General features: G+C 36.5%; 2 protein-coding genes across 2 annotated transcripts in view; both read left to right on the top strand.

The window, feature by feature from the left end:
• The window catches only part of LOC5577281 (DNA-directed RNA polymerase I subunit RPA1), a 34,350-nt gene extending 31,316 nt beyond the window's left edge, over positions 1 to 3,034 (top strand). Inside the window, exons 4-5 of the mRNA XM_021851082.1 lie at positions 1,846 to 2,401; positions 2,461 to 3,034. Of these exons, the coding sequence (XP_021706774.1) occupies positions 1,846 to 2,401; positions 2,461 to 2,952 (1,048 nt within the window). The 3' untranslated portion in view covers positions 2,953 to 3,034. The remainder of the gene's footprint in view (positions 1 to 1,845; positions 2,402 to 2,460) is intronic.
• Positions 3,035 to 14,106: 11,072 nt separating this feature from the next.
• Positions 14,107 to 27,180, top strand: part of LOC5577278 (chromodomain-helicase-DNA-binding protein Mi-2 homolog) — a 47,469-nt gene continuing 34,395 nt past the window's right edge. The window contains exon 1 of the mRNA XM_021851078.1: positions 14,107 to 14,321. Coding sequence (XP_021706770.1) covers positions 14,285 to 14,321 — 37 coding nt within the window. The 5' untranslated portion in view covers positions 14,107 to 14,284. The remainder of the gene's footprint in view (positions 14,322 to 27,180) is intronic.

The raw sequence follows: 27,180 nt of genomic DNA, 5'->3' as shown, positions 1-27,180 counted from the left end.
CGTTGACTTTAGTAAGTTTTGCGTCAATCACAATGCAAAATTTATTAGAAAATGTAGAATTTCAAAGAAAAACAACCTTTTTGGAAACCATTGCAAGTCCTCTATGACCGGACAGCGAAAATGTAAACCTAATAACTCGGATCTAATTTATAATTCACTTTTTTTCATAAATGTAGGGTACAAAAACAACCAGCAACAAAAATAAAGCATAAATAACAAAACTTTCGGTCCTCAATTATAAAGCGCCATAAATATGATGCTTTTAAGGCAAATGAGCGCACGAGAAGCAGCCACAAGATATGATGTACAGTAATCTCTCTAAAACTCGATAATGAAGGGACCATCGAGTTAGGGAGATATCGTGTTATAGGATAAATACTAAACCAGTGCAAATATGCGATTCAAGGGACCATGGAGGTAGCCATGAACACCAAATTTTACTATGGTTCTCTAACTAGATATTGAGATACGAAGGTCGAGTAAGGGAGAGTTGACAGTACGTAAGAGCACACTTCAACCTTTGAGCTGACAAAGAAATTGTGAAGAACTGTAAATGCGTTGAATTTCCGAAGACATTTTCATCTGAATACGAGCAACCGCTAATGCAACATAGACTGATACGGCGAATCGATCTATGGCGCTGATCAAGAAGTAGTTTATGAAACTGACCTATGATATGCTTCATACGCTGTACATCATGCAAAGATTGAACCCACAAGGCATGTGCTGACATACGAAGCACCCCTTGGCCTTTCTGTGGTTTTGGTGTAAATTTTGACGGTGAAAATCATAGTGTCCGAGCATAGAGGACATAGTGTCCGGCCATAGAGGACACATTTCAGTGCACACCATTTTTGGTACATAATGTAATCCATCATAAAAATTAATTGTAAAGGTTTATTTTTGTTCTCATACGAGTTTTTACTTAAAATAATGTGAATTTTTGATACTGTACAAAAATTAACGGTAAAACTAATGTATATTTTGAAATATTACCAAAAAACAAAAAGTGTCCGGGCATAGAGGAATTCCCCCTACCATTTTTTTTCTTAAAATTTAACACATTTATTACCATATCAATTTTTTCAGAGGTGTGCAAGATTTTCATCGACATATGTTAGTAATTTACAAAATTATCATAAAAAATGCCATACTTTATTGAAACAATATCACCGCATCATATTTATTTAAATACATTGTAAAGCATTTCTGATCAAAAAATTGGTTGTGGGTTCAACCCAATTTTTTTGAGACTGTTTTGAATGTTTGCGACTACTTTTCGATACACTCCTTAGACATGGTGTGCAGCACGAGATGTTAGATTAAGAAAATTCCTTTTTGCGTTGCATCAAAGTATTGAAACGAAGATAGGAAATCCCGTGGTTGCTTTTATCTGTGCTGAAAAAGCAGGACAAATCCTAAAATATGAAAAATAAATCAGGACGCCTCAAAAGAAACTCAAAATCAGGACATGTCCTGCTAAATCAGGACGGATGGTAACCCTATCATTAAAGGAATTCTTAAGGCGAAGTAGGCCGTCATTGAAATTTGTACGCTCCGTAATGATTGTTGCTTATTCATCTCACGATTTCGAATCAAAGAAAATCAGTTGGTTTTGCACTGACATAGCTGAAAAAGTATCAGCATACTTTATGCATGTTAGCGCGTACAGTGATTCTTTTTCAAGTCAATATAAACTATCAAGAGTGAGTTTTATCACTTTGAAATGCATGCTGAAAAGTCATCATTGTTGGCAAAACGAATGATGGGCTACTTAGCCTTAAAAAAAAACATGTAGAAAATCTTTGACGAAATGAATTAACGCACCATATTTATAATTCACAGGATCGAAATCGAGCAGGAATCCAAAGCGAAACAAACCGAATCAACAGAGAACGACGATTTGGTGGACAGCCGTGCACCGAACGTGTCCACCCGATTGGAGGAAGACCCGGACGAAAGCTCGGATGACGAGGCCGGTGGCAACGAAGACGAAGCCGACGCAACGGAATCGAAGCTAAAGAACAAGCAAAGCGACGAGGTGGGTTACGATACGGATGAGGATGATGACGAAGAAAAGGACGAAGACGAAATGCAAGATTCCTTGGAGGACAAGGAAAAGGAGTCGGGCGAAGCACCGAAGGAGGCTGAAGAAGCGGAAGAGGATGAGGTGGTCAATGAGGAGGACATGGACGATGAATTGGGTGCGACCGATACTGTTCTGGAAGATGAAGCAATTAGAATGCACGTCATGAAGACAAGCGAACTGATCAACGATTTCGTGTTCGACAAAAAGGAACATCGCTGGTGCCAGGTCACTTTCCATATGCCTTTGAAGTATAAGGACATTGACTTTACTAAGATTCTGCGCGATATTGCTGAGAAGTGCGTCGTATGGGAGGTAATAAGGTTTAGGCTCAAATCCGAATTGGGTTACCAGTAACAATTGTTTCTTTTCAGATTCCGAACATTCGTCGGGCCATCACCTACGTCCAGAACGATCAGCTGTACTTGAAAACCGATGGCATCAACATCTACGCGATGACCAAGTTCTACAAGAGTCTGGACCTGAACCGACTCTATTCGAACGACATCTACGCCATCGCGCAGACGTACGGAATCGAGGCGGCCGCTCGGGTCATCGTGAAGGAGGTGCAGAACGTGTTCAAGGTCTACGGCATCACGATCAATCCGCGCCACTTGCTGCTGGTGGCGGACTACATGACCGCGGACGGGACATTCAAGTCGATGAGCCGCAAGGGAATGGAGAGCAACGTGTCCCCGCTGCAGCAGATTTCGTTTGAGTCGTCGATCCAGTTCCTGAAGGCGGCCGCGCTGAAGGGAAATGGAGATCATCTGGATTCGCCCTCGTCCCGACTGATGGTTGGACAGCTGTGTAAGAGCGGCACTGGTGCGTTTTCCGTGTACAGTAAGGTGCAGGCCGCAGCCTAGGATAAGTTTGGTGTGGGTGTATTGTTAGGATTGAGTCGTTTGAATATATTAGATGCCGAAGTTTAAGAATGTTTCTTGCTAACGAAATTATTTGTCTAATTCTAAAATGTTCCTGAAAATCCTTTACACTACAATGAATTGATGACGTTCGTGTTCTTGTTTTTGCTATTTCATCAATGTGAGATGTGAACTTCCTTAGCCGAGTGGTTAGAGTCCACAGCTACAAAGCAAAGCCATGATGAAGGTGTCTGGGTTCGATTCCCGGTCGGTCCAGAATTTTTTCGTAATGGAAATATCCTTGACTTCCCTGGGCATAGAGTATCATCGTACCTGCCACACGATATACGAATTCGAAAATGGCAACTTAGACAAAGAAAGCTCTCAATTAATAACTGCGGAAGTGTTTATTAGAACACTAACCTGAGAAGGAGGCTCTGTCACAGTGAGCAAAAAGAACAAGGAGATTCCGCAAATCTTACTACCAAAAAGTAAGCTAATATTCTGACTTTTTGAGCATGTAATAACGTGCTACAGTGAAAACATGAAAATACTAAAAAAGCAGATAAGGGCAAGTGGGACCTAAGAAACGACACGTCAGACAAATTATTCTATAAAAAATCCGTATTTTTTAAATCCAACAGCTCAACATATTGGTTGGTGTTTGCACAAATGGGAAGAAATAGTTACAAAAATCTCTTCACATCGAAGAATAACTGTTTTTTTTATGAAATCCATTAGCATGAGTATGAGATAGTCTTGAAAACAGTTTTTAGGGTTTATTCACAAATGTCATAACGCTAAAAAATGACCATTTTCAACAACCCCCCCCCCTCTACTGTAGAGAAGCTAGGCAAAATACAGGACGCTCCGATGCTTTAAGGTGAAACAGTTTGGAATCAACTTCTAAGATTGCACTAGCACTTCAAAGGCACAAATCTCGCGAAGAAAACATCCGACAACAGTGCGCTTTTTATTTTGGCTTTGTGCACTAGTAGAAAGCTTAAAATAAGAAGATCAGGAAAGTTTGCCTATTATTTTTCCAGTTTTGTGCCTTTGAAAACGCGAGTAGGGTCACAAGTCGGCCATTGTGACGGCCATCTTTGGATTTCGAGATGTTTCACCTTAAAATGGCTTGTTCAAATTTTCACTACCTAATTAAATTTCAACCTTGTCGCTCCCTTGCGACGCCTATGCACCTATTCGTTTCCACACTGAAAAAAATTCACACGCTTGATCCGTGTGTTTAAAATTATGGATCGATTCATGAACGTCTATGTCGATTTGTTGTTATTTTCTTACAAACTTCGTGTGTATTACACATTCAATTCTTTAGTTTTGCTTCATGGACTGATTCATCAACCGACAACATGAATTCCATAGTTTTCCACATAAGTTCCTAAAGCTTTCCATTTCAAATTCGTATGCGTCAACTTATGGGTGCTATGGATCATCACCCAACACGGATTCAGTGTGTTTAACTTATGATTATCTTGTGTCATGATCATCATGTTAAAGTTGGTCGATTTGAAATCGATGAGCTTGCTGTCGATTTCCGTGTTCCAAATTTCTAAATTATTAGTGATCAACCCATAGCGAACTAAATTGCGGATGGACCTCGTGTCGAACGACAGTCATCATCATGTTCCAAAGAGAAGAGGCAAATTCTGAAGCTGAAAGTGTTAGAGGAAAATTTGCGGATTCGTTTTTCTTTCTATGAGTGAAGATGCCCGAGTGAATATGGGGAGTTCATTCTCATTTTCTATAAATAAAATGAATTACTTCCAGCGTTGGATATAATGTATGGTGTTAGAGAAAAATCGAATTCCACTAATAGATTTTCCTAGCTTTCAGCTTCGAATAAAATGAAATATGCTAATCCCGTGCTTCCCAAATTCTGGATTTGCGGCGCCCCGCTTGTTGCTGACTCACTTGTTTGAAAAAAAAACATTCAAGTGAGCTTGCGACAAGCAAAGGAGCCATATTTTGGGGAGCAAGATTTCTTCTATCAAATTTCTTCTTTCAGTCTCATGGCATTCATTCTATCACACATGACTATCTAAAGCCACTACATTTCGAATTCAATAAGCAAATCAGTTGGTTTTTATGATTTAATATTTAGACATTCATGTTTGTTTCTCATGACAACCTAATGTTGATACACATGTTATTATACCGTGAAGTCAATGACGAAATCCATATGGCTACCACACTCAAGTCATGTGGTTTTCCTCATTACGCAAATCTATAAATAAAACACACGACCTTGGCGTGTAGATTTTTCTCAGTGCATCATTTGCTTCTATAGACTCCCTTTTCCTTTGAGTCGCATGACCGCTACAGCCATAAAACACAAATAATACAAAACAATCACGGTCGAAACCTTCTCCTATGGAATTATCATAGTGATTTTATTTAGTATACTTTCAGGGTTTCCTACAAGGATCTCTCCAGAAATACATCTATAATTTTCTCTAACGATTCTCCCAGAAATTACTCCAGTGATTTTTCAAAGGCCTTCTCTAAAATATAACTCAAAAGCTACTACCTCTAGTAATTTCCTCAGAATTAATTATTTTTCCAAAACTATTTTTGAATTTCTTCCAGACATTTTTTCACTAATCCTTCAACCGAATTCGCCAGTTTTTACTCTAGGTTCTAGGAGATCTTACTTATTTCTTTCGAGGAAATTCATAAAGGTTTAGTCCAGAGTGTTTGAAAACAATAGCTTAAGGGTTTTTTTTTTCGAGAAACCCTGCAAGAATTCCTACGTCTGTTCAAGTAGATTCCTTCGAGAATTTATCCATGCTTTGGCGGCATCCACAAATTACGTAACGCTCAAGGGGGAGGGGGGGAGTAGGCTCAAGCGTTACGGCTCATACAAAAATTTAAAAATTTTCATACAAAAAGCGTTACGGAGGGAGGAGAGGGGGACAAAATTTTCCAATTTTAGCGTTACGTAATACATGGACGCCGCCTTTCTCTCAGAAATCGAATATTCCTTGACGGGTTTTTCAAACTACCAGTTTTACCAAGCATTTATTCAAAAGTTTCTTCAAAAATGTCCATGCAATCTTCGAACATTTGTTTAAGTTTCCCCACCAGTTTATACTCCTACACAAATTTCTATAGAGATTCTGCTCAATGTTTTTCGAGAAATTTCTTTAGAAAGTCCTGAGGAATACTATCCCGGGATTCGATTATTTCTTTTCGATCATCTTGGCAAATCAACTAGGAAATCTCGCATAATTTATGATATCGCCCTAAAAGCCATTGGTAACCATGTGTGTAGCTCGTTATTTCTGAGTATTTGAATGGATTTACACGTTATTTAACAACTCTATGGTGAAAAAAGGATCATTCTCTACCTGCCAGTGGTGTTGGTTTGGATGCTTATTCATTCATTTACTCAGAAACAACGAGCTACACAGGTGGTTACCAATGGCTTTTAGGGCGTTATCTCAGATTATGCGAGAAATCTACCTCAACTTCCTCAAGAGCCCAGAAGTTATTTCAGAGACAGTCCTGGAAGAATTCCTGAAAAAAAAATTAAAGACTTAAGCTTAGTATGCTGTTTCGCTAAAGAAAAGTAAAGAAATCCTTTGACTAATGGGTCAAGAAATTTCCTACAGCCTGTTTGAAATGAAGTTTCTTCTAAACTGCGTTCAACGAATAAAGAAATGTGATTTCTTGAACATATTCAAAAGCAATTTCTCCACGCATCGAGATAAGCGATTACTTTTCTTGTCATCAGCAAACCAGCCTTTACTTGTGAAAATCTCATAGAATTACTAGAGGAATTTCTTTAGAAATCTTATAAGTGTGTAGATGGATTTTTTTAGAGAAATCCCTTGGGGGTCATGCACAAATTACGTCACGCTCAAAGGGGGGGGGAGTCGAGCCAAGCGTGACAAAGGGGGAGGGGTGGTCGAAAAAGTTGAAATTTAGCGTGACATAATTTGTATACCATTCCTTGTTGAATTCCTATACAAATCTTGAAAAACAATATTGAAGGAAATCTCTAGATATTTCTGGTGAAGTTATTGATTGAATTTTAAAGGATGTTTTGACTGGAAATATGAGGGCCCTTTCACAAATTTCATAACGCTTCAGAGGGTGGGTGGTGTAGTAAACGGAGCTACTTTTAGGCAGAATCTAAACTTTTCGCTTACGGACTACTCAATCCATCTCGCGCTGAATTATCAAAGGTCCAACGGTCGCAAAATTACAATCTACACGGAGAAATATTTTTACCTAATTTTTGAGTTTACTTTACCCAAAATTAAGTATATCGATTATAGTTTCAACCCAAAATCTCTCGGTTTTCTCTTTCTCCCGCACGAATGTTGTCAAAAATAGAGAGAGCTGCATCTACCCAATGGGGGTACTACAATTTTGCGTTAAATCAACCCAAAATTGAGTATATTTTTCTAATGGAATTAGAGCCAAACTACCTAGTGGGGACCTTGGAAATTGAGCCAAAATTGAGTTATTGGGCTCAACTACGGAATTGCGTTGAATCAACCCAAAATTGAGTTGAATTCCGTCTCCGTGTAGACTGAAGACCTACACTGTAAACTCATCATTACCCTTTAATGTATAAAAAATGCCCTTTATTTGCGGATATATGCAGCTGTCAAAATAATGGCTACTTGTTAATTTTTCATAAAGGATGATTTTTGCCCATTTTCAAATTCAAACTGTTTACCCATTAAAGAGTGAAAAATGTATTAGGAATGTTAACCGCTGTGCGACTAGTACCGGACAAGTCGAGGTCAATTCAATCATTAAACTTGTGTTTAAATCGGTATTTCAACAATTTTCAGCAGAGGTAGTGAATGAAAATATGTTGTGAAGCACATTTATTTGATTTGATGCTATTTCCAGGTTTCAAGATGAGAAGTTTATCAGCAGTTCATAGAAGTCATCGAAGAGACCATCGCAATCATTTTACATCATCAAACATGGCTGTTCATAGATATTCTTGAATAATTGATTAGGCGGCGTCCATGTATTACGTAACGCTAAAATTGGAAAATTTTGACCCCCTCTCCCCCCTCCGTAACGCTTTTTGTATGAAAATTTTTAAATTTTTGTATGAGCCGTAACGCTTGAGCCTACTCCCCCCCTCCCCCTTGAGCGTTACGTAATTTGTGGATGCCGCCTTATATACCGTACATTTTAATTGTTGAAATAAAAAGTCTTCTATGTGTAAACTAATTCAAATATACTTGTTTTAATTATGAATCGTGGTTTACGGCCAACCAGCCGAGTGGAAGTTTAACAACTACCGAAAAGCTAAACATTACATATAATTTGCAATTGGATTAGATGGACAAATTGATGTGAAGATTTGCGAAAAAGTTACACGTCTTCTCAGTGAGAATCGAACTCACGACTCCCCGATCTCTAGTTGGGGCGCGTTAACCACTACGCCATGAGAGGACTCATGAACGCAGAAGTTAACCTGAATTCGATTTCAGCTCAATAATCACGTGGTCCTCTTTCGCAAAGTGCACCTCTTTCGGAAGAATTAGATGCCCATCCAAACACAACGCTTTCTATATATATCCAATACTCGGCTGGTTGGCCGTAAACCACGATTCATAATTAAAACAAGTATTTATCGAGCAACGGACTCATGTTCCGTAACCGGTCGTTTGAGAACGTCGCGACCCATTGGAAGCCCACACAATAGAAACCTCAGCCAGCGCAGTTGCTGGCTAGTGTAGTGTGCTATTCCTATATCTAAAAAACAATGCGCTCTCGGGCTAGGCATTGGATATATATAGAAAGCGTTGTGTTTGGATGGGCATCTAATTCTTCCGAAAGAGGTGCACTTTGCGAAAGAGGACCACGTGATTATTGAGCTGAAATCGAATTCAGGTTAACTTCTGCGTTCATGAGTCCTCTCATGGCGTAGTGGTTAACGCGCCCCAACTAGAGATCGGGGAGTCGTGAGTTCGATTCTCACTGAGAAGACGTGTAACTTTTTCGCAAATCTTCACATCAATTTGTCCATCTAATCCAATTGCAAATTATATGTAATGTTTAGCTTTTCGGTAGTTGTTAATTCAAATATGCTTTTCTACAGAAATTATGTCAAAAAGTCAAATGTTGTAAATCAAATAAACATGATTGATATAAAGAGTGAATTTTACCCATTTTCTGTAAAGTTTTAATTGCGATAAAGGGTAAAAATCACTCGTTGATTTGACGTACAAGCTGTTTACCCTTTAAAAAGTACTCGTGCTTTACTCTTTTAATGAGTTAAACTAGTTTCTCTCAAAGAGGGTACTTTTTTACCCTGTAAAGGGTACTTTGATCTTACAGTGACTTCCCCATCTCCACGACGAATGCCAACGTACGAAATTCACAGGCATGTTCACAAGCACTCTCAATATGTTTCAATCAAATATATTAACAGCTCATTCACTACAGGTCAGCGAATCAAATTGTCATCAAATCAGACAAAAAACAAACAACAAATCAAACTCGCACACAACCGTTTGTCCCAACTGTTGCGGATAAGGATACAATGAAAAGCAATGTCAATGTTTACCAACACGGAAAAAGTTCTTGAAAATTGCAATGCGAAGCCCCGTAAATCGCTGCGCACGTGGTGATCGATCATTGTCATATTCTGTTCAAGTGGTGATAAACTCATGTTGCGGAATAAAATTGTTGCAACAAGAATAGGAAGTGAAAATGTCTTTGTTGCTGCGTGTTGGGTGACAATTGATTCACTGCTACAGGTGGGTGTCCCAACGTGGTTACGATTCATACAAAAACAGCAGACTATCAATACAAAAAGCGTCACGAGGGGGTGGGTGGGTGTCCAAAATTGCCAAATCTTGGAAGAATCGGGACTATCGATGGATAAAATCTTGGACAAATTAGGACTTTCTTTAAAAATTTCTCAAAGAAATTTTAGAGGAATTCAGATGATTTTTTTGGAGTCTTTGGAGAATTCCCATTTCTGGGTTCCCCTTGGGAAAATCAATGTTGAATTCTTGAGGTATTTAATAAAATTCTTGGTGAAATTCCCCAGAAAAATTCGTGGAGAAATTCATTGGAAAATAATCGCTAAATCAATTTCTTAAGAAATTATCGGAGTAATATCTAATCATATGAGCAAATACCTGAATAAATTGCTGATGAAATTCCTACAGAAAATCATGCGAAATACATACTGTGACTCAATTTCATTTTCGTACGGGGCACTGTTTTCATATCAAGTTGGTATAAAACTATTAAATGGTGCATGGACTTCGATATACTTTATCAATAATGAAGGTTATAGGTGTCACCTATTGTTTGGCAATGACAAACTGTGTTCATTTGCTTAAATCTTTGGAATAATGGAAAAGTATTGAGTTTGTATCTAAAATTGACCCAATTCCATATTCGTACACCTAACAAAAAAGAAATATACAACATTCAAAACTAATTTTTAATGGACTAGATGATTGCTTAAGTACTTCGTTGTGTTGTTCAGATTTAGAAGAGTACATTTGGAAAAATTGTAAGCGGACATATTTGAAACTTGAGTAAATCTAAGAAAAATACCACTTTTTCCATGTTTTTTGCTAAAATATTCGGTAAGTCGAACAATAACTCACAATTTTTTCAACATCACTTCCTTAACAATGATTACTACGAATATTGCACAAGTTTCAAAAAAAAATATAATCAGTTGTACACTGAGAACAGCGTTGCGGTTGAAAATACTATATCAGAGGGTTAAATTAAATACACAACGCCACTTGATTTGTGCAGACTAAATTCGCATTTATTTAGAATATTTTGTGCTTTCAATTTTACCATGGCACCATTTTTATAGTAAAAATTACTATATCATGGTTAAAAACTTGCAGCAGACCAGAATCGAACCGAGGATATGGCGATTGTCAAGCGCGAACGCTAGCCGCTCGGCTATCGACGCGGTTGGATTGAGAGGGAACAAAACGCAAATAAAAAGCGCTCATGATAGCTCAATCGTGGTTGGAATAGTAAATTTAAAAACACGTTCATGGTTCTCATTACTGCAACGCTTGTTTCAGTGTAGAGTAGCTAGGAGTGGATATCGACAACTCATACTTTTAGATCTTAGGTGATTTAACATTTAAAACAAACCCAAAACCAAAAATATTAATCAATTTATCTCAGTTTGGCTGCTAAAAGGATACACATAAGCCATAGTTAATGTTCCTATCAAAACATTGCGTAATTTGTATTTTAAATTTACATTTTCTTACCAAACATAATTATAGAGATTTATAGAATAAATATTATTGCGGTAACTACAACACAAACGTTTTTTAAAATGATGAAAACAACAGGATATATTCTATTAAATAGTATATCAATGCTCTCTGCTCATTCAAGTTATTTTGTGTTTTTCTTAGAAAATCAATAAATTGCAAAAAAGGGTGCTATCTTGGGTGCTATTTTGAATATAATTTGAATATTATTCCAAACATAATTGAATATTACGATGACATCAATTATGTGGAGGTATGTACAGCGTAGTTTAGGGTACTTTATTGTAAAACGAAGTTCGTAGTTCAAATTATTTATACAGACAAATTCAAAATTAACATTTACCTGTTGTTTAGAATGAAAATTTGGTTTACATTGATTAAAAATATCATTTTAGAAGAGTTTTGAACTTATGGCAACAATTTTCTAAAAACTGTTTATGATTTCTGTAAACTGTATATATTTCAACTAAATTTCTATCAGAGCTTACGAGTATAATCTATAGATTGGATCCAATGACAAAAATAAACGTTATTGTTCGAATTATTGGATTTTATAGAAAAAATCATTGGAAAACTGGCATTTCTCATAATTTTACCTAAATTTCATATATGTCCACTAATAAATTGTCCAAATGTATTTCACTACATCTAAACATAATAATAAAGCACTTCAGTAATCAAATAGAGCTTCTAAATTTAGTTTTGAACGTTGTGCGTTTGAATTTTGGTAGGTGTACGAATATGGAATCGGGTGAATTTTAGACATCAATTCAATACTTTTCTATTAATCCAAAGATGAATGTAAATGGAAACATTTTGTGATTGGCAAACAATAGACGACACCTATTACCTTCAATGTGGATAAAGTATTTGTAGCTCAATACTTCATTTAATAGTTTTTTACTAACTTGATGTGGAAACAGTATCCTGTACGAATATGAAATTGGGCCACTGTACAGTAATACTTGTCGTAATGTCACTAGTGTTATGGCTACCTAACTTGAGTGGTATTCTTTATTCTACCTTATGATTCTGGTACCATTACTTGTTCGTACCTAAATGATTCTTCTTCTTCTTTATGGCTTTACGTCCCCACTGGGACAGAGCCTGCTTCTCAGCTCTTATGAGCACTTTCACAGTTATTAACTGAGAGCTTACTGTGCCAATGACCATTTTTGCATGCGTATATCGTGTGGCAGGTACACTATGCCCTGGGAGTCAAGAAAATTTTCAACCCGAAAACATCCTCGACCGGTGGGATTCGAAACCACGACCCTCAGCTTGGTCTTGCTGAATAGCTGCGCGTTTACCGCTACGGCTATCTTGGATCCCTAAAAGATTTCTGGACTATAAATACTGGCTGGCGAATTGCCAATATTATTTGTTTAAGAAAAGAGTGGTGAAATTGCCTTTTTGAGTAGAACCAAAAATTGTTCTTTAGAGCTGACGAAATTGTCGTTTATTGTGAACAAAGTTGTTCTTTTGTGAAGCGATTGCTGTATTGAGATGAAAGAAATTGTTCTTTAGTGTTGACGAAGTTGTCAATAAATAATGTAATATTGAGCTGAACGAATCCAATGATTTCTCGCATAACCTGTGACTTCGCCCTAAAAGCCATTGGTAAGCGAGTGTGTTGCTTGTTGTTACCGAGTTAACCGAATGGATTCAAACGTTATTCAACAATGCTACGATAAAGAGAAGATCCTCCTCTATCTCCCAGTGGTGATAGTTTTCATCCTGGGCCATTCATTTGCTTAGAAACAAGGAGCTACACACTCGGTTACCAATGGCTTTTAGGGAGGGATCACAAATTATGCGAGATTTTAATGTTTTGACGCCCATGATATGAACAAAATTCGTTTTGAAGATAAAGTTGTGCAATTTTCGAATGTTCGTTGTGTGAGTTATTCTAACGTGTGACTTTTCGAGTTCTCGCATAACATAACATGATCTCGCCCTAAAAGCCATTGGTAACCATGTGTGGGTAGCTCGTTATTTCTGAGTATTTGAATGGATTTACACGTTATTTAACAACTCTATGGTGAAGAAAGGATCATTCTCTACCTGCCAGTGGTGTTGGTTTGGATGTTTATTCATTCATTTGCTCAGAAACAATGAGCTACACGGGTGCTTACCAATGGCTTTTAGGGCGTTACCTCAGATTATGCGAGAGTTATTAGAAAGTTTCTAAAGGGGGAAGGACTGTTATGTCTACCTAACTCGAGTGGTATTCTTTATTCTACCTTATGATTCTGGTACCATTTACTTGTTCGTTTTTCTATAGTCATAGCACAGTAGGGATAGTAAGATCCAACCAAAGGTTCCTATCCAAAGTAATCCAGATTTTTTAAAGAACGCCCGGTCATCCCCAAATTAAAATGTTCCTAAGTAATTCCCACCAAAACTAAAAATCTTCGTTTTAATAAACCTTGACCAGCTTCGCATTGAACAGCCCCCCGCGGATGCTTTCAGAACAGTCTGTCAAATTTTTGTTTGACGTTTCGCGATTTCTCTCGCATGCGTTTTTCGCTCTGACGCTCTCTCTCTCCCTCTCGGAAAATGAGAGAAAAGCGGTAAAAACACGCCACAGTGCTGCCGGTGTCATGAAAATATTGGAATTTCGTAAATTTGTTTAAATTTTAGGAAACCTAACAAAATTGTCGAAAATAATAAATTTAGTGGAAATTTGGTAAAACTTGTTATAGTTTTTTGTAGTTTCTCATTAAATTTCCTCATATCTCGTTGTTTTCGTGCTCGATTCAATCTGTACTACATATCCAATAGTTTTACAAAACTGGTATGCATCACTAGAAGAACGATCCGCCATCACTGCCGTTTCCCAAGTACGGAGAGCGTGAGAGACAACGTTCGAGAACCGCCAGCCGCAAGCGGGCGCCATATTGAAAGATTGTAGCTCTTGAAAAGCGGCCGACCGAGGTGTAAAATCCGTGTTGTTCGCGAAAAGTGTGCAAATTGTGCCGGTAAACTAGTATCGGTCGCGGTCGAAACCAGTGTGAAAAGTGAGCGCAAGTTCCGGTGCACCGAGTGGACCCGAAATTAGGCCGGAAACCATGGCTTCGGACGAGGAAATTGACGAATCTATTGCCGGTGAGTTTCCACCACTGCGGGGAAAATCTAGAGACGATGGCGACCGACGGATAGGGCGGAGCGCTAGGGTTACTGCTGTTGCTTTGTCCTGTTGGGCTCCGGGCTGTGTGCTTGTGTGCGTGCGGGTGTCTGTGGGCTGCGGAAACAGTGGGAAATGCATAGCGCTAGCGCTACTTCCAAAAACGGGGTTTCTTCTTCGCGTGGCTGTTTATTATACGATTACTATTATTCTTGTTTGGGTCGCATCGCATTGATTGTTGTTGACGATCAATGAGTGGGTGGTTTCGGGGGAAAGGAGGAACAATCATCGCCACAGTCATTAACAAGCAGCGAAAGGGCGAATTACGGGAAAATGATCGCATTTATTTTTTTGTGAGAGGCGAACATTAACGTTCAACGCTCCGTCATCGTAATCATCGTCATCATCCAAACTTCAAAAGCAGTTTTCCTGTTCAAAACTAAAAATTATTCGATGAAAATGTGTTCACTGTGTTTCGGTTGGAGAATAGCATACAGTGAACACATTTTCACGTAAATTTTCTTGATTTTGAACGAAAAAACTGCTTTTGAAAATTCCGAAATCAATGACGGATCCTGCCCCCTTAATGCCGTTTCGCAATGTTTAGTTTCCTAGTTGAATAAGGGTGGTCCAGGTGATACTGTTATTGCTCAATAAATCAAACTGATAGCGACTGATTCTTGGCGGTATTCGAATCCGTTTATTAATTTTGATGTTTTTAATTGTATATTGTAATGGTTTTGAGCGAATTAATAGTCACAGCCAAATTGCTGCTGTGATTATCAATGAACGTAATATTATAAGTCTATTGCAATAATCAGTTTAACAGGAAAAAAAGTGACACGAATAAAAGACAGTTCGTAGAAAACGGTGCGATGATCATTGGGTTGATTTTATTTAATTCACTGAATGCCAATCATCGATTCTCGCATAAAGCTTTGATTAAATTTATCACATTCAGATTTTCTTCTTTTTTATTCATTTCAATTCAGTTCAGGTGAGTCTATTTCACCTGTGAGAATTTGTACCAGAAATAAAACTTGGTGCAAATTTCGTTTCTATTTCGACTAATCAACAACGATTCATTAAGAGGGAAGTTCGACTGGCTTATTCCAAGGAAGATGCTTCAACGCGTACCTGATAAATTTAAATTTAACTGTTTTAATTCTAATTCTCCAGATCTCGCGTATCAATTTTAAAGGGCTAAGGATCAAATTGTAAATAAATCGGGGTTTGATCCCATTCGATAGCATCTCTAATTCACAAATTATGCCAGGAAAAGTGGATAAATTTGTTATCAATTTACTTGACAATTTCCATACAAACTCTACTTTTGCTCTGTTACAGATTCCAGGGTGTCCATCCATCCGAGAAAAGCGGGAAAACCCGGGAATAACAAATGACCGGGAAATATCCGGGATTTAGGAGAACACACCGGGAAACCAATCCTCGAATGATTTCTGGAAGAATTTCAGTAGGATTTCCGGAACAATTCTATATGAATTTCCGGGAGAATCCTAACGAAATTTATGGAAGTATCTCAAACAGATTTCCGGAAGAATTTTAGAAAAATTTCTAGAAGTAGACGAAGCAAAATTTTGGAAGCATCTCAGAAAGATCTCTAGAAGAATCCCTGTTGTAGAAGAAACTCAGAAGGTATTCCGGAAGAATAATCGAAAAATAACCTGAAGAATTTTAGCAGTATTTCTGAGAGATTCCTAAGGGGCTGTCCATAAATTATGTAAGGGTTTATGGGGGGAGGGGGGGGGGGGGGTTTGGGATTTCTTACGCGCCATACAATTTATTTTTAATTTTCATACAAAAAATCTTACCATGGGGGAGGGGGGGTTGAAAAACCCTGAAAATTGTCTTACGTAATTAATGGATCGCCCCTAAAGAGAATACCGGACAAATTCCAGAGGTTTGCCTGGAAGAATCTTCAAACGGTATTCCGAAGAAATTCATCAAGATTTTCGGAAGAATTCGAAAAGATTTACCGAAGAATTCCAGATGCATTTCCGGAAAAATCTCGGAAGGTCTTACGGAAGCTGCCCTGGAGACTTGAATAATCCCTGATTATTTTTTTTAAGAAAAACAGGTTTGTTTCAATTGAAAGCACTATGGGCGAAACTAGAAACTTTACCACAAAGTGTTCGACTGCTTGTCACCTCGCATCATGTTTATCTTTTGCTGGTAGACAGATAGATTAAGCTCTTCGAAGTATTACACGAAGGGTATTTAGGGTTTCTTGACAAGGTTATTGGCGAGATTCTTGTTAGATTTCCATTTAGATTCATAGCCAATTTTAAATGAGATCTTTGCTAGAATCCTTACGGATATCGAATCGATAATTATTGATCAATTTCCTGAGAGATTACTGAAAAGGTTATTAGTAGATTGCTATTATGGTTTTCAGTGCGTATTAGGACAGACCCTTGACTGATATTGCTTGAAATTCTTAGCAAAACTCTAAACAAAAAAAAAATGCCAAATATTTTTTTAAAATCATTGAGAGTTCCCGTTAGGAAGATTTCTTTGATTATTGATGATACTGATTCTTGGTGAAACCTTATCTCGATTGCTAATTAGAGTAGTCCTTGATCTAGAAAACAGGTCTTATGAGGCCCCTGAAGAGATTTTGAATGGGATTCTTCATGTTTAGGGGTAGTCGGGGCGGTTTGGACAATGGGGTGGAGAGCACCCTTTGAAAACTACATATTTTTTTGAAATTTCATCTGAAATAACATGCAACCCCAAAGCTGATAAAAAAGAAGCAATAGGCATATAATAGGTCAATGTTTTTAACATAAAAAAAAAGAAATAAATGATGTTCGAAAAAACTGCCCATATTGTCCCGAATGGCTCTTCCGAATTTCATCATTTCATTTACCACCCAAAATAGGGTGCTCATATCACTCCATCGGTACAAAATCGACTCAAAAAATGACAAATTTTGACAAATCATTCATTCATTCGTGAACTTTATAAGACAACAGAAATGATGCGGATCTAGTGTATTCATCTAAAAATTGTTGGAAATCATGCAAAAATCCGAAGATTCCATAATGTTTTCAGCACTATTATCGACTTTTCCTTAAGGTGGTCAAATTGCTAAACTTTCCCCTACAGCGATTTCTTCTTATCATACCCATGAAATTTCTTTAATTTTTATTTTATAAATTCATGATAAGCTCTTTGATTGATAAATAAATAGCGAGGTCCTTTATGTATTCTTACCCCGATCCACGCGATTCTTGGAAGTTGCAATTTTGGGTTTAGGTCAAAAGTGTTAGTCAATTTCATAGGGGATCAAAAAAAAATATTAGGGAATATCGTTTTTGTTAATCTCTGCTTGGATTCAACAAGTGTAGATACACAGAGCAGAAATTTGTTCATATAATTCCAAATCCTCTCTGAACTTTCTATGAGTTCTCGTTGGCGGACGGTCTTAGTTTATATCTTTCTGTCCAAAACGTTTTCGAAATTTGAACCGTTTGATACTTATAGCATTTTATAAATATAAATAAAAATTGTTCATAAATAAGTTAGTTAAAGACCTCCTAAATGTGTATGAGATTAAAAAACTAAAATACAGTGATACCTCCATGAGTCGATGTTCCATGACTCGATATCGACTCATGGAACCATACTAAAAACATAATTTCATGGTTACTATGATGGTCCCTAGTAGCAGCTTTCCAAAGAATTGCTCAGGGTGTCCATTCATCCGGGAAAACCGGGAAAAACCCGGGAATTACAAATGACCGGGAAAAATACGGGAAATGTCCGGGAATTAGGTGAACACCCCGGGAAAACATGTATTTCAAACATAAGACTACAGGTTTATTTAAATTTTGAGTACTATGGGGTAAAACTAGATTTTTTAACAAGGGGTGCAACACCGTCTGTAATTCGTACTTCGCATTATGATTATTTTTTGGTGAGGTATTAAAGAGATACTTAACGATTAGGATCTTTAAAATATTTCTAGACGGGTATATAAGGATTTCTGACAATGTTCTTGGCGAGATGCTTGTTCGATTTCCGTTTGAAATCATGGCAAATTTTATATGAAATCTTTGCTGGAATCCTAACGAAAACCGAACCAATATTCGACCAGTATTTACAAATTCTTTCTGAGAGATCGCTGAAATGGTTATTAGCAGATTGCTGATAAGATTTTCAGTAGGTTCTAGAAAAGGTTCTTGGCTGATTTTGCTTTAAATTCTTAGAATTTAATGTCCCTCTGACATTTGGATAAAAATATATTTTTTAATATTAGGGGGAAGTCCTCTATGGCCGGACAGTTTGAATTTTCCAAAAACGAATAATGATATCAAGATTTTAGTATTCCAGGATTATACCAAATACATTTTTGCAGTGTATACAAACTATGACGTTTTCATGTCCGAACGCAAACAAACAGTAGCTGTTAAAAGTTTCACTCTGATACGATCTATCAAAAAAATGTGAAACGAGAAAATTTCATACAAGTGTAGCAACAAATGTTTCATATAATTTAAGCTGAATTGCCTCCGTACGTTGACTTCAGTAAATTTGCAAAATTTATTAGAAAATGAAGAATTTCAAAGAAAAGCAACCTTTTTTTGTAAATCATTGCAAGTCCTCTATGGCCGGACACCTCTTGTCCTCTATGACCGGACAGTGAAAATGTTAACCTAATAAATGGGATCTAATTTATAATTTTTTCAAACAGCAACAAAAATAAAGCATAAACTACAAACTTTCGGTCCTTGGAGGCCTTATAGAGTGCTGTAAACATGATGGTTTTAAGGCAAATGAGCGCACGAGAAGCAGCCACAAGACATGATGTACAGTCATCTCTCCATAACTCGATAATGAAGGGACCATCGAGTTAGGGAGATATCGTGTTACAGAATACTAAACCACTGCAAATATGCAATTCAAGGGATCATCGAGGTAGCCATGAACACCAAATTTTACTATGGTTCTCTAACTAGATATTGAGATACGGAGCTCGAGTAAGGTAGAGTTGACTGTACCTAAGAGCACACTTCAACCTTCGAGCTGACAAAGAAATTGTAAAGAACTGTAAACGCGTTGAATTCCCGAAGACATTTTCATCTGAATACGAGCAACCGCTAATGTAAGACTGATATGGCGAATCGATCTATGGCGCTGATCAAGTAAGAGTTTCTGGAACTGACTTATGATCTCGCTAATATGCTTTACACGCTGTACAACATGCAAAGATTGAACCCACAAGGTATGTGCTGACATACGAAGCACCTCTTGGCCTTTCTGAGGGTTTGGTGTAAATTTTGACGGTGAAAATCATAGTGTCCGAGCATAGAGGACACAGTGTCCGACATAGAGGAAACATTTCTGTGCACACCATTTTTGGTTCATAATGTAAACCACCATAACAATGAATTGTAAAGGTTTATTTTTGTTCTCATGTCAGTTTTTACTTAAAATAATGTGAATTTTCAATACTGTACAAAATTTAACAATAAAACTAATGTAGATTTTGAAATATAACCAAAAAACAAAAAGTGTCCGGGCATAGAGGACTTCCCCCTATTCGTTCAATTTTACTCAAAATTTCAATCACAAACCACATAGTAAATGTTCATTCTAATAGCATAAATGTTGATACATCTTTTTTAAATAGCAGTTTCCTGAGAAAAATCATATTGATTCAATGTGAATTTAAGAAAAAAAAACAAACAAATTTATATGATTTAAAATAGTTTTATTGAAAATTTACACTAAGATATTTTCTTGAGGAATGCGCAGAAAATTTCTGACATATTTTTGATTTTCCTCGGTAGATTTTTAGCGAGATCTTTGAAAAAAATATCGTAGGGATGAACAATCGGTGAAATTTTTGAAATTCAAAATTCTTCACTTATTGCACCCAAATCCTTGGCGCAACTCCCATACAGTTAACTGAAAAATTCCTTGTGAAATTTTAACATATTCCTGCAGTATATCCCTTCTTGAGAAGATTCTTGAAGGTTATCTGACTAAGTAGATGAAAAAACCGAATTTAGTACTTTACCATTTAATTCCACTAGAGTTTGTATCCTTTGACAGATACGCGTATTTCGACCTCAACTGTAAGGCCGTCTTCGAAATACGCGTATCTGTCAAAGGATACAAACTCTAGTGGAATTAAATGGTAAAGTACTAAATTCGGTTTTTTCATCTACTTATAGGTATTCCACTAAACAGCTCGAAGATTTATTATTATCTGACTAGTTTTTCTGACAATTCTAGGCTAAATTCATCCCACGGTATACAATGGGCAATGAAACCTATTAGAAAGTGTCTTAAAATATTCACATAAGCCGCCAAAGTTGATGCTTGCTATATTCCTTACAATATCTTCGAAAAATTGCCTGGCAAAAATATCTTCACGGGAACCTTTCAAGACGATTTTTGGGGAAATCTTCAACGCTAATCCCTGGCCATCAAATTGATCGTGAGATTATTTGTTGGAGTTTTCGCAAGAGCTTATATTGCAAGAATTTTGTAGAATTTGAGCAATACTCTTTAGAGATGTTTCTTAGATACTAGTTTCTTGTTATTTTCATTGTAGATCCATACAGAAGGCCATAGAAGATATTATACATGGAACGCAGACGTGATCTCTGTGAGACCCTGTCAAGGATATCTATTGATAAATGTATAATTTTTCTAAGGATTTCCCTAAACCGCTAATTAGGTTCCTTGCCAAGGTGGAAATCACGAAGCATCTTACGCGTGTAAATCAACGCAAAACAAACACGACAGACTCGCGAGCAAACTTGATGAGTGTAGGTTTGCACCTGCCTGCACGGGAGAACATACCAGAACAAATATTAAAATGTTCGTGAACATTTACTCGAGTGCAACTAAACAAGGTGAGATTTATTATGATTTTGACAGACAAATCAAGTGTGCATCCATCAAATCGACAGTAAACTACTAGTTTGTAATAAAAATCCTCTGAAGTCTAGAGAACTCAGAGGCCTTTTTTACCAAAAGCCCAATTGACTTTGAACAGCTCCGAAAAAACACGAAAAGATTTATCATCGACAGATTACAGCACTCTTATACTCGCGAGTAATTTGCTTGTTTTTGCTCTGGTTCAGCTGACATGTTCACCACTTTCATCGCTGGTTCATTGACAGTTTTTTTTTTCATGGATTTTTTGGATTCATGTCAAAAGTTTTAGCCAGCTTCACAGGAGAACAATAACATGTATTTGGAAATATTGTGTCTGTTAAAAGATCTTCTCTTGGATCCAACATGAGATTCATCACAGATCAATCATTTTTCCATAAATCAGACATAAGCCATGTCTAACGCATAATTCTTAAGGCATTCTTAGAAGGTAATAGGTTGGCTATTTAACTTTGCCCTTTTGTAGAAGTTTAGATGCACAAAGCAAGCATTTATATTATTCCACAATTTCTCTGAACTTCCTACGAATTCCAGGGGGTAACGGTGTTTTAGATATTTCAGCTAATCAGCATTGTTTTTTCATAAGGGCCTATCTGCATTCATCGTTGTTCTCTTTGCGTTATTGCAGAAAACTGATTCTGTTGTCGTTGGATGAAGAATCACTAAGGGGTCTATTTTATAAGTCGAGTCGATCAAAATGACTCGACTGGAGTCACTGTTGACCAAAAAATATCGCTCGACACGGTCTATCACTCGAGTTTTTCGACAATCGTCACTCTATGTGATTGGATTACTATGGGAGTCGATGTGTGACATCTGAAATATGCATGCTTACTTTGATCGACAATGATTACAGACGAGTCACATAAATTTGCTCGATTTACAAAATAGACCCCTAAATCTTCTTGCAATATTGCATATTTATCTAATTTAGCAAAGTTATTAGCGGAAGAGAGGATCGATGAAGATGTGCAGAAATATTTTAAATCTTTTTGTCCAAACCCTTTTAAAATGTAAACCATTATTTTAATTGTATTTAAAATAAATCATGAATAAATTAAATCATGCCCTCCAAATTTGTCCATATCGTATTAAAAAAAATACAAAAAACGCAGGATTTTTTTGCTATCTGTTTTTCAATTTCTTGGACACCCGGGAAAAATCCGGGAATTGGAAAATTGATTTTGAATGGACACCCTGATTGCTGTTCCATGACTCTATATTTCCATGAGTCGATGGTCCCTTCAATATCGACTCATGGAGGTTTCACTGTATTAAGTCCAAAGATCATTTTGTCATCAGTTGTTAATATTTTGGGCAACCGGGAAAAATCCGGGAATTGGAAAATTGGTTTTGGATGGACACCCTGAGATTCATTCTTGGTGATTCACTTCCCCTGGCCTACACGCTAACTTGATAATACACATGTATTTTAATACCCATTTCAAAGTAAAGTGACTTAACTCATTAAATTGTTACATAGCGTTTACTCATACTCATTAAAGAGTATTCGGCGTGAAATTTACAAAAAAGCTATATTTCACTCCCCTCCTATCGAAAAGGGGTACTAATTACCAAGGAGCACCTCGGAATGCAGCTTATTGAGAGGAGAAAAGCAATGCAACTTATACAAACTTACATCAGTATTTCTAGAGGAATTCGCGATTAGGGCCTATCTGACAAATCAATAACAATGAGAAAATAATCAATGAAATTCTCATGTGCAATTTTAAATCCCAATTGGAAAAAAAATACTCAAACTTTGACCTTTTCACTTTAAAACATATTTCATAAACCTAGTTTTAAAATCCTCATCAATACCACACACATCTCCTACAATTCCCCTAGCTATTTCGTACTCGAAAAATCTTTAGAAGTTTCGCCTGAAACGTACTCGAGAATGCCAGTATCGCCCAATGTTATGAGCCTGTAATCGATATTATTTTCAGTGTCGCCTATTACTTTTGCGCCGTGTTTACATTCTGGTTTCAATTAAGCCCGCCATGTACGCCTTGTTTATTTTTTGTTTGCAGTGTCGCCGTTTACTCTCGCCGTGTTTTGATTTCGATTTCAGATGCGCCCATCACTTTGATAAACAAAAACGCAGGCGTAATCAATAAAGTGTGTGGTTTTGCATGAGGTGAAGTTTCGTCTTCTACAAATTTGCGTTTTTTCGAATAGTTAAATTATCGATAGGGGAAAAGTTCAAGTGCAGTGAATAGACAATCAAGCTACAATTTCAACACTTTATTTTCTTAAATTGTGTACATTTTGTCAGTTTCGCCTAGTTCGCGAATCTTTCTAGATTTATTTTTTACTGACATATGAAAATAAATCATACTATTTTTTTCTGTCTGACAGTTTTTATAATTCAAGACTAACAATTGAAAAGGTCTCATCTCCAAAAAGTAAACAAAGAGAAAAATGCAATCTTGTTTTGTCATACGGGGATTTTTTTTATTATCGTACAAATTGGGCCGAAGGGTCTCAGATTTTCATGAAACTTTTTCCACAGGCAGGGCTCGCCTATTTTTCCGGAAAACTCAGGTGGAAATTTTTTGTTTTCCCTTGACACTACTTACTTTGAAAAATCATAACTCAAGAACGAAGCATCGTAGAAACAAAGTTTTTATATGAAAATTTAAGCAAATTTTCTCAAAAACCAAAAAAAAAAAATATGAACTGGAAAAAGTTCTCCACAAAATTTTCCACCGTTGGGAAAATTCGTAAAGAAAAGCCGGAAAAAACTATGCCCGAACTCGTGGAAAATTTTCAAAAAAATATTTTCGAGAAGGTAATTTTATAAGCTTTAACACTGAAATTTTTGGAATGCACTTTTTTTTTCGTTTTTGAGTTATGGCCAATTTTGTGAAAAAAGTCCAGATGTGCCATATAAGACTTTTCTTTGAAAAATCATAACTCAAGAACGAAACATTGTAGAAACAAAATTTTTATATGAAAATTTAAGCAAATTTTCTCAAAAATCCAAAAAAATATGAACTGGGAAAAGTTTTCCACAAAATTTTCCACCGTTAGGGAAATTCATAAAGAAAAGCTGGAAAATCTATGCCCGAACTCGCGGAAAATTTTTATTAAAATATTTTTGAGAAGGAAACTTTATAAAATTCAATTCTAGTAACTTTTAGGATGTATTTTTTTTGTTCCTGAGTTATGGTCAATTTTGTGAAAAATAACCATATTAGCCTTTTCTTTGAAAACCGATATATATAGTTCAATTTGCTTGTCAGGTTCGACTTTTGTAACAGCTGAGTTCAAATTTAATAAAACGGAATTAAAATCCTCTGTAACATCGACAATATTAGGCGGAAACCAAGTCTTTATTTTACTCAAAATTTGATTGAACATTTCGTCCATAGAAGCATTGCGATAGTTACTACTAGAAGCATCCAAACGTGAAGATTTGACTTGAAAAGAAATTTCCAAGAATTTAGCAAGCTCTTGTATTTTTTGTACATTATTTATAGAACCAACTAACTCACCCGAGGAAGGAGTTTCCTTTGGCGACGCCAACGAAGATAGTGGTGAAACTTGTTCCTCAAACGCCATTGCTTCTGGAAGATCCGTTACGAGTGCCTTCTGGTCACCGGTAATGGAACACTTCACGCAAATTTTCATCTTTTCCGTAATCCACCGAACTCCATTCGAATGAAGCTTACTGATGAGGCCTTGGCTGATCGATCGTAGATTTGTCCTTACTGATTTGTGGCCGTCCAGTCCGAAGGGGTTACAGCATAAAGCATTGTATTCGTAATATTGAACTTTGTCCATTTCAACAGCTTCGGGAAAACTTTTTTCACTTTACAAAAAATAATAACGAGGAATACACAGCTGATAGACAACACTTGCACTTTCTCACTGCTCTTTGTTAGTTTTTGGTAAATTTATGATTCTCAAGCCATTTCAACGCTTTAAACTTGAATTGGTAAATACCTATTTGTCATATTGTCTACCCATTTATTTAACTGTCAATTTTGTAGTTACCTAACAGGAAAAAATTGCCTACATTCTGATTGAAAAAACTTTGTTTCTATGTAGTTTCGTTCTTAAGAAATTTTGTTTATGAACTTATAAATTTGTAAATATATGGTTCAAACAGCTCATCCTAGCAATATTTGATCATGTTTTAGGAACGAAAAATGAGCGTATTGAAAAATATTGTAGGATTGGATCTTATTGATCGCTCTTTTCAAATATATTTTGTTTGAAAGCTGGAATAGCTAATCGGGTTTTCATTATTTGTTTTCATAAACAGTGAAAAATGTCCTGGGAAACTGATTCCTTTTCAAAAATTTCATATTTTTGAGATAATTTGAATCCGGTTCGACAAGTCATGATGAGTCTTGAGTCATGATTTTTAAACGAAAAAGCATGTATGGCAAATCTTTGCATTTTTTACAAAATTGTCCATAGATCAGGAACTAAAGAAAAGTACATCCTAAAAGTCACCAGAATTGAAGTTTATAAAGTTTCTTTCTTAAATATATTTTATTAAAAAATTTCCGCGAGTTCGGGCATAGATTTTCCAGCTTTTCTTTATGAATTTCCCCAACGGTGGAAAATTTTGTGGAAAACTTTTTCCAGTTCATTCTTTTTTTTATTTCTGAGAAAATTAGCTTAAATTTTCATATAAAAACTTTGTTTCTACAATGTTTCGTTCTTGAGTTATGGTTTTTCAAAGAAAGGTCTTATATGGCACATCTGGACATTTTTCACAAAATTGGCCATAACTCAAAAACGAAAAAAAAGTGCATTCCAAAAATTTCAGTGATTAAAGCTTATAAAATTACCTTCTCGAAAATATTTTTTTGAAAATTTTCCACGAGTTCGGGCATAGTTTTTCCGGCTTTTCTTTACGAATTTTCCCAACGGTGGAAAATTTTGTGGAAAACTTTTTCCAGTTCATATTTTTTTTTATTTCTGAGAAAATTTGCTTAAATTTTCATACAAAAACTTTGTTTCTACAATGTTTCGTTCTTGAGTTATGATTTTTCAAAGTAAGTAGTGTCAAGGGAAAACAAAAAATTTCCACCTGAGTTTTCCGAAAAAATAGGCGACCCTGAATTTTTCTCAAATTTTTTTTATTCATATATCCATGAGCCCTGCCTGTGGAAAAAGTTTCATGAAAATCTGAGACCCTTCGGCCCAAACCCGTACGGTAATAAAAAAAAATCCCCATACAATAAATCAATTTTATATCATAAATTTAAGCATTGTGTATTTTTTTATTGTGCAGAAAGTCGTTGAACAAATTGATTTATAGCTATGAATATTCATTACTATCATTTTAGACAAAAATTCTGCTTAAAAACGAGTTGAAGAAAATGAGGCTTTTATTTCACCAAAAGCTTTTGAGCCCTTTTGATTTGTGCCCATAGACGCCGGCCGACGCTGATGAGGCCTGTGAGTTGACGCCTTTGTTTACTCTAAAATGTGTTGAGGCCTTCTAGTTGTGGCTTGTTTTTCCATCATCTTTAGATGTGGCTTTTTGAAAATCATTCAAAATTGATGATGAAATAAGAAAAATGAAGTGTAGAAGAGTGTTAAGTGGTGAAGTAAGGTACATGGAGATCCCTACAGCAAGAGAAGATTCGTGCGGCCGATAAAATATGTGATTAATTGAATCCTTCGTCATCAATGAACATTATCTATGTGCTAAGCGAGTTTGTCGCCGAGAAAATGTATGGAAATCAGTGAATCAATTGTCACCCAACACGCAGAAACAAAGACATTGTCACCTCCTATTCTTGTTGCAACAATTTTATTCCGCAACATGAGTTTATCATCACTTGAACAGAATATGACAAAGATCGATCACCACGTGCGCAGCGATTTTCTGGGCTTCGCATTGCAATTTTCGAGAACTTTCTCCGTGTTGGTAAACATTGA

This window comes from Aedes aegypti, chromosome 3, assembly GCF_002204515.2.
Source record: "Aedes aegypti strain LVP_AGWG chromosome 3, AaegL5.0 Primary Assembly, whole genome shotgun sequence".
NCBI lineage: Eukaryota > Metazoa > Arthropoda > Insecta > Diptera > Culicidae > Aedes > Aedes aegypti.
This window is presented reverse-complemented; position numbering and strand designations above follow the sequence as displayed.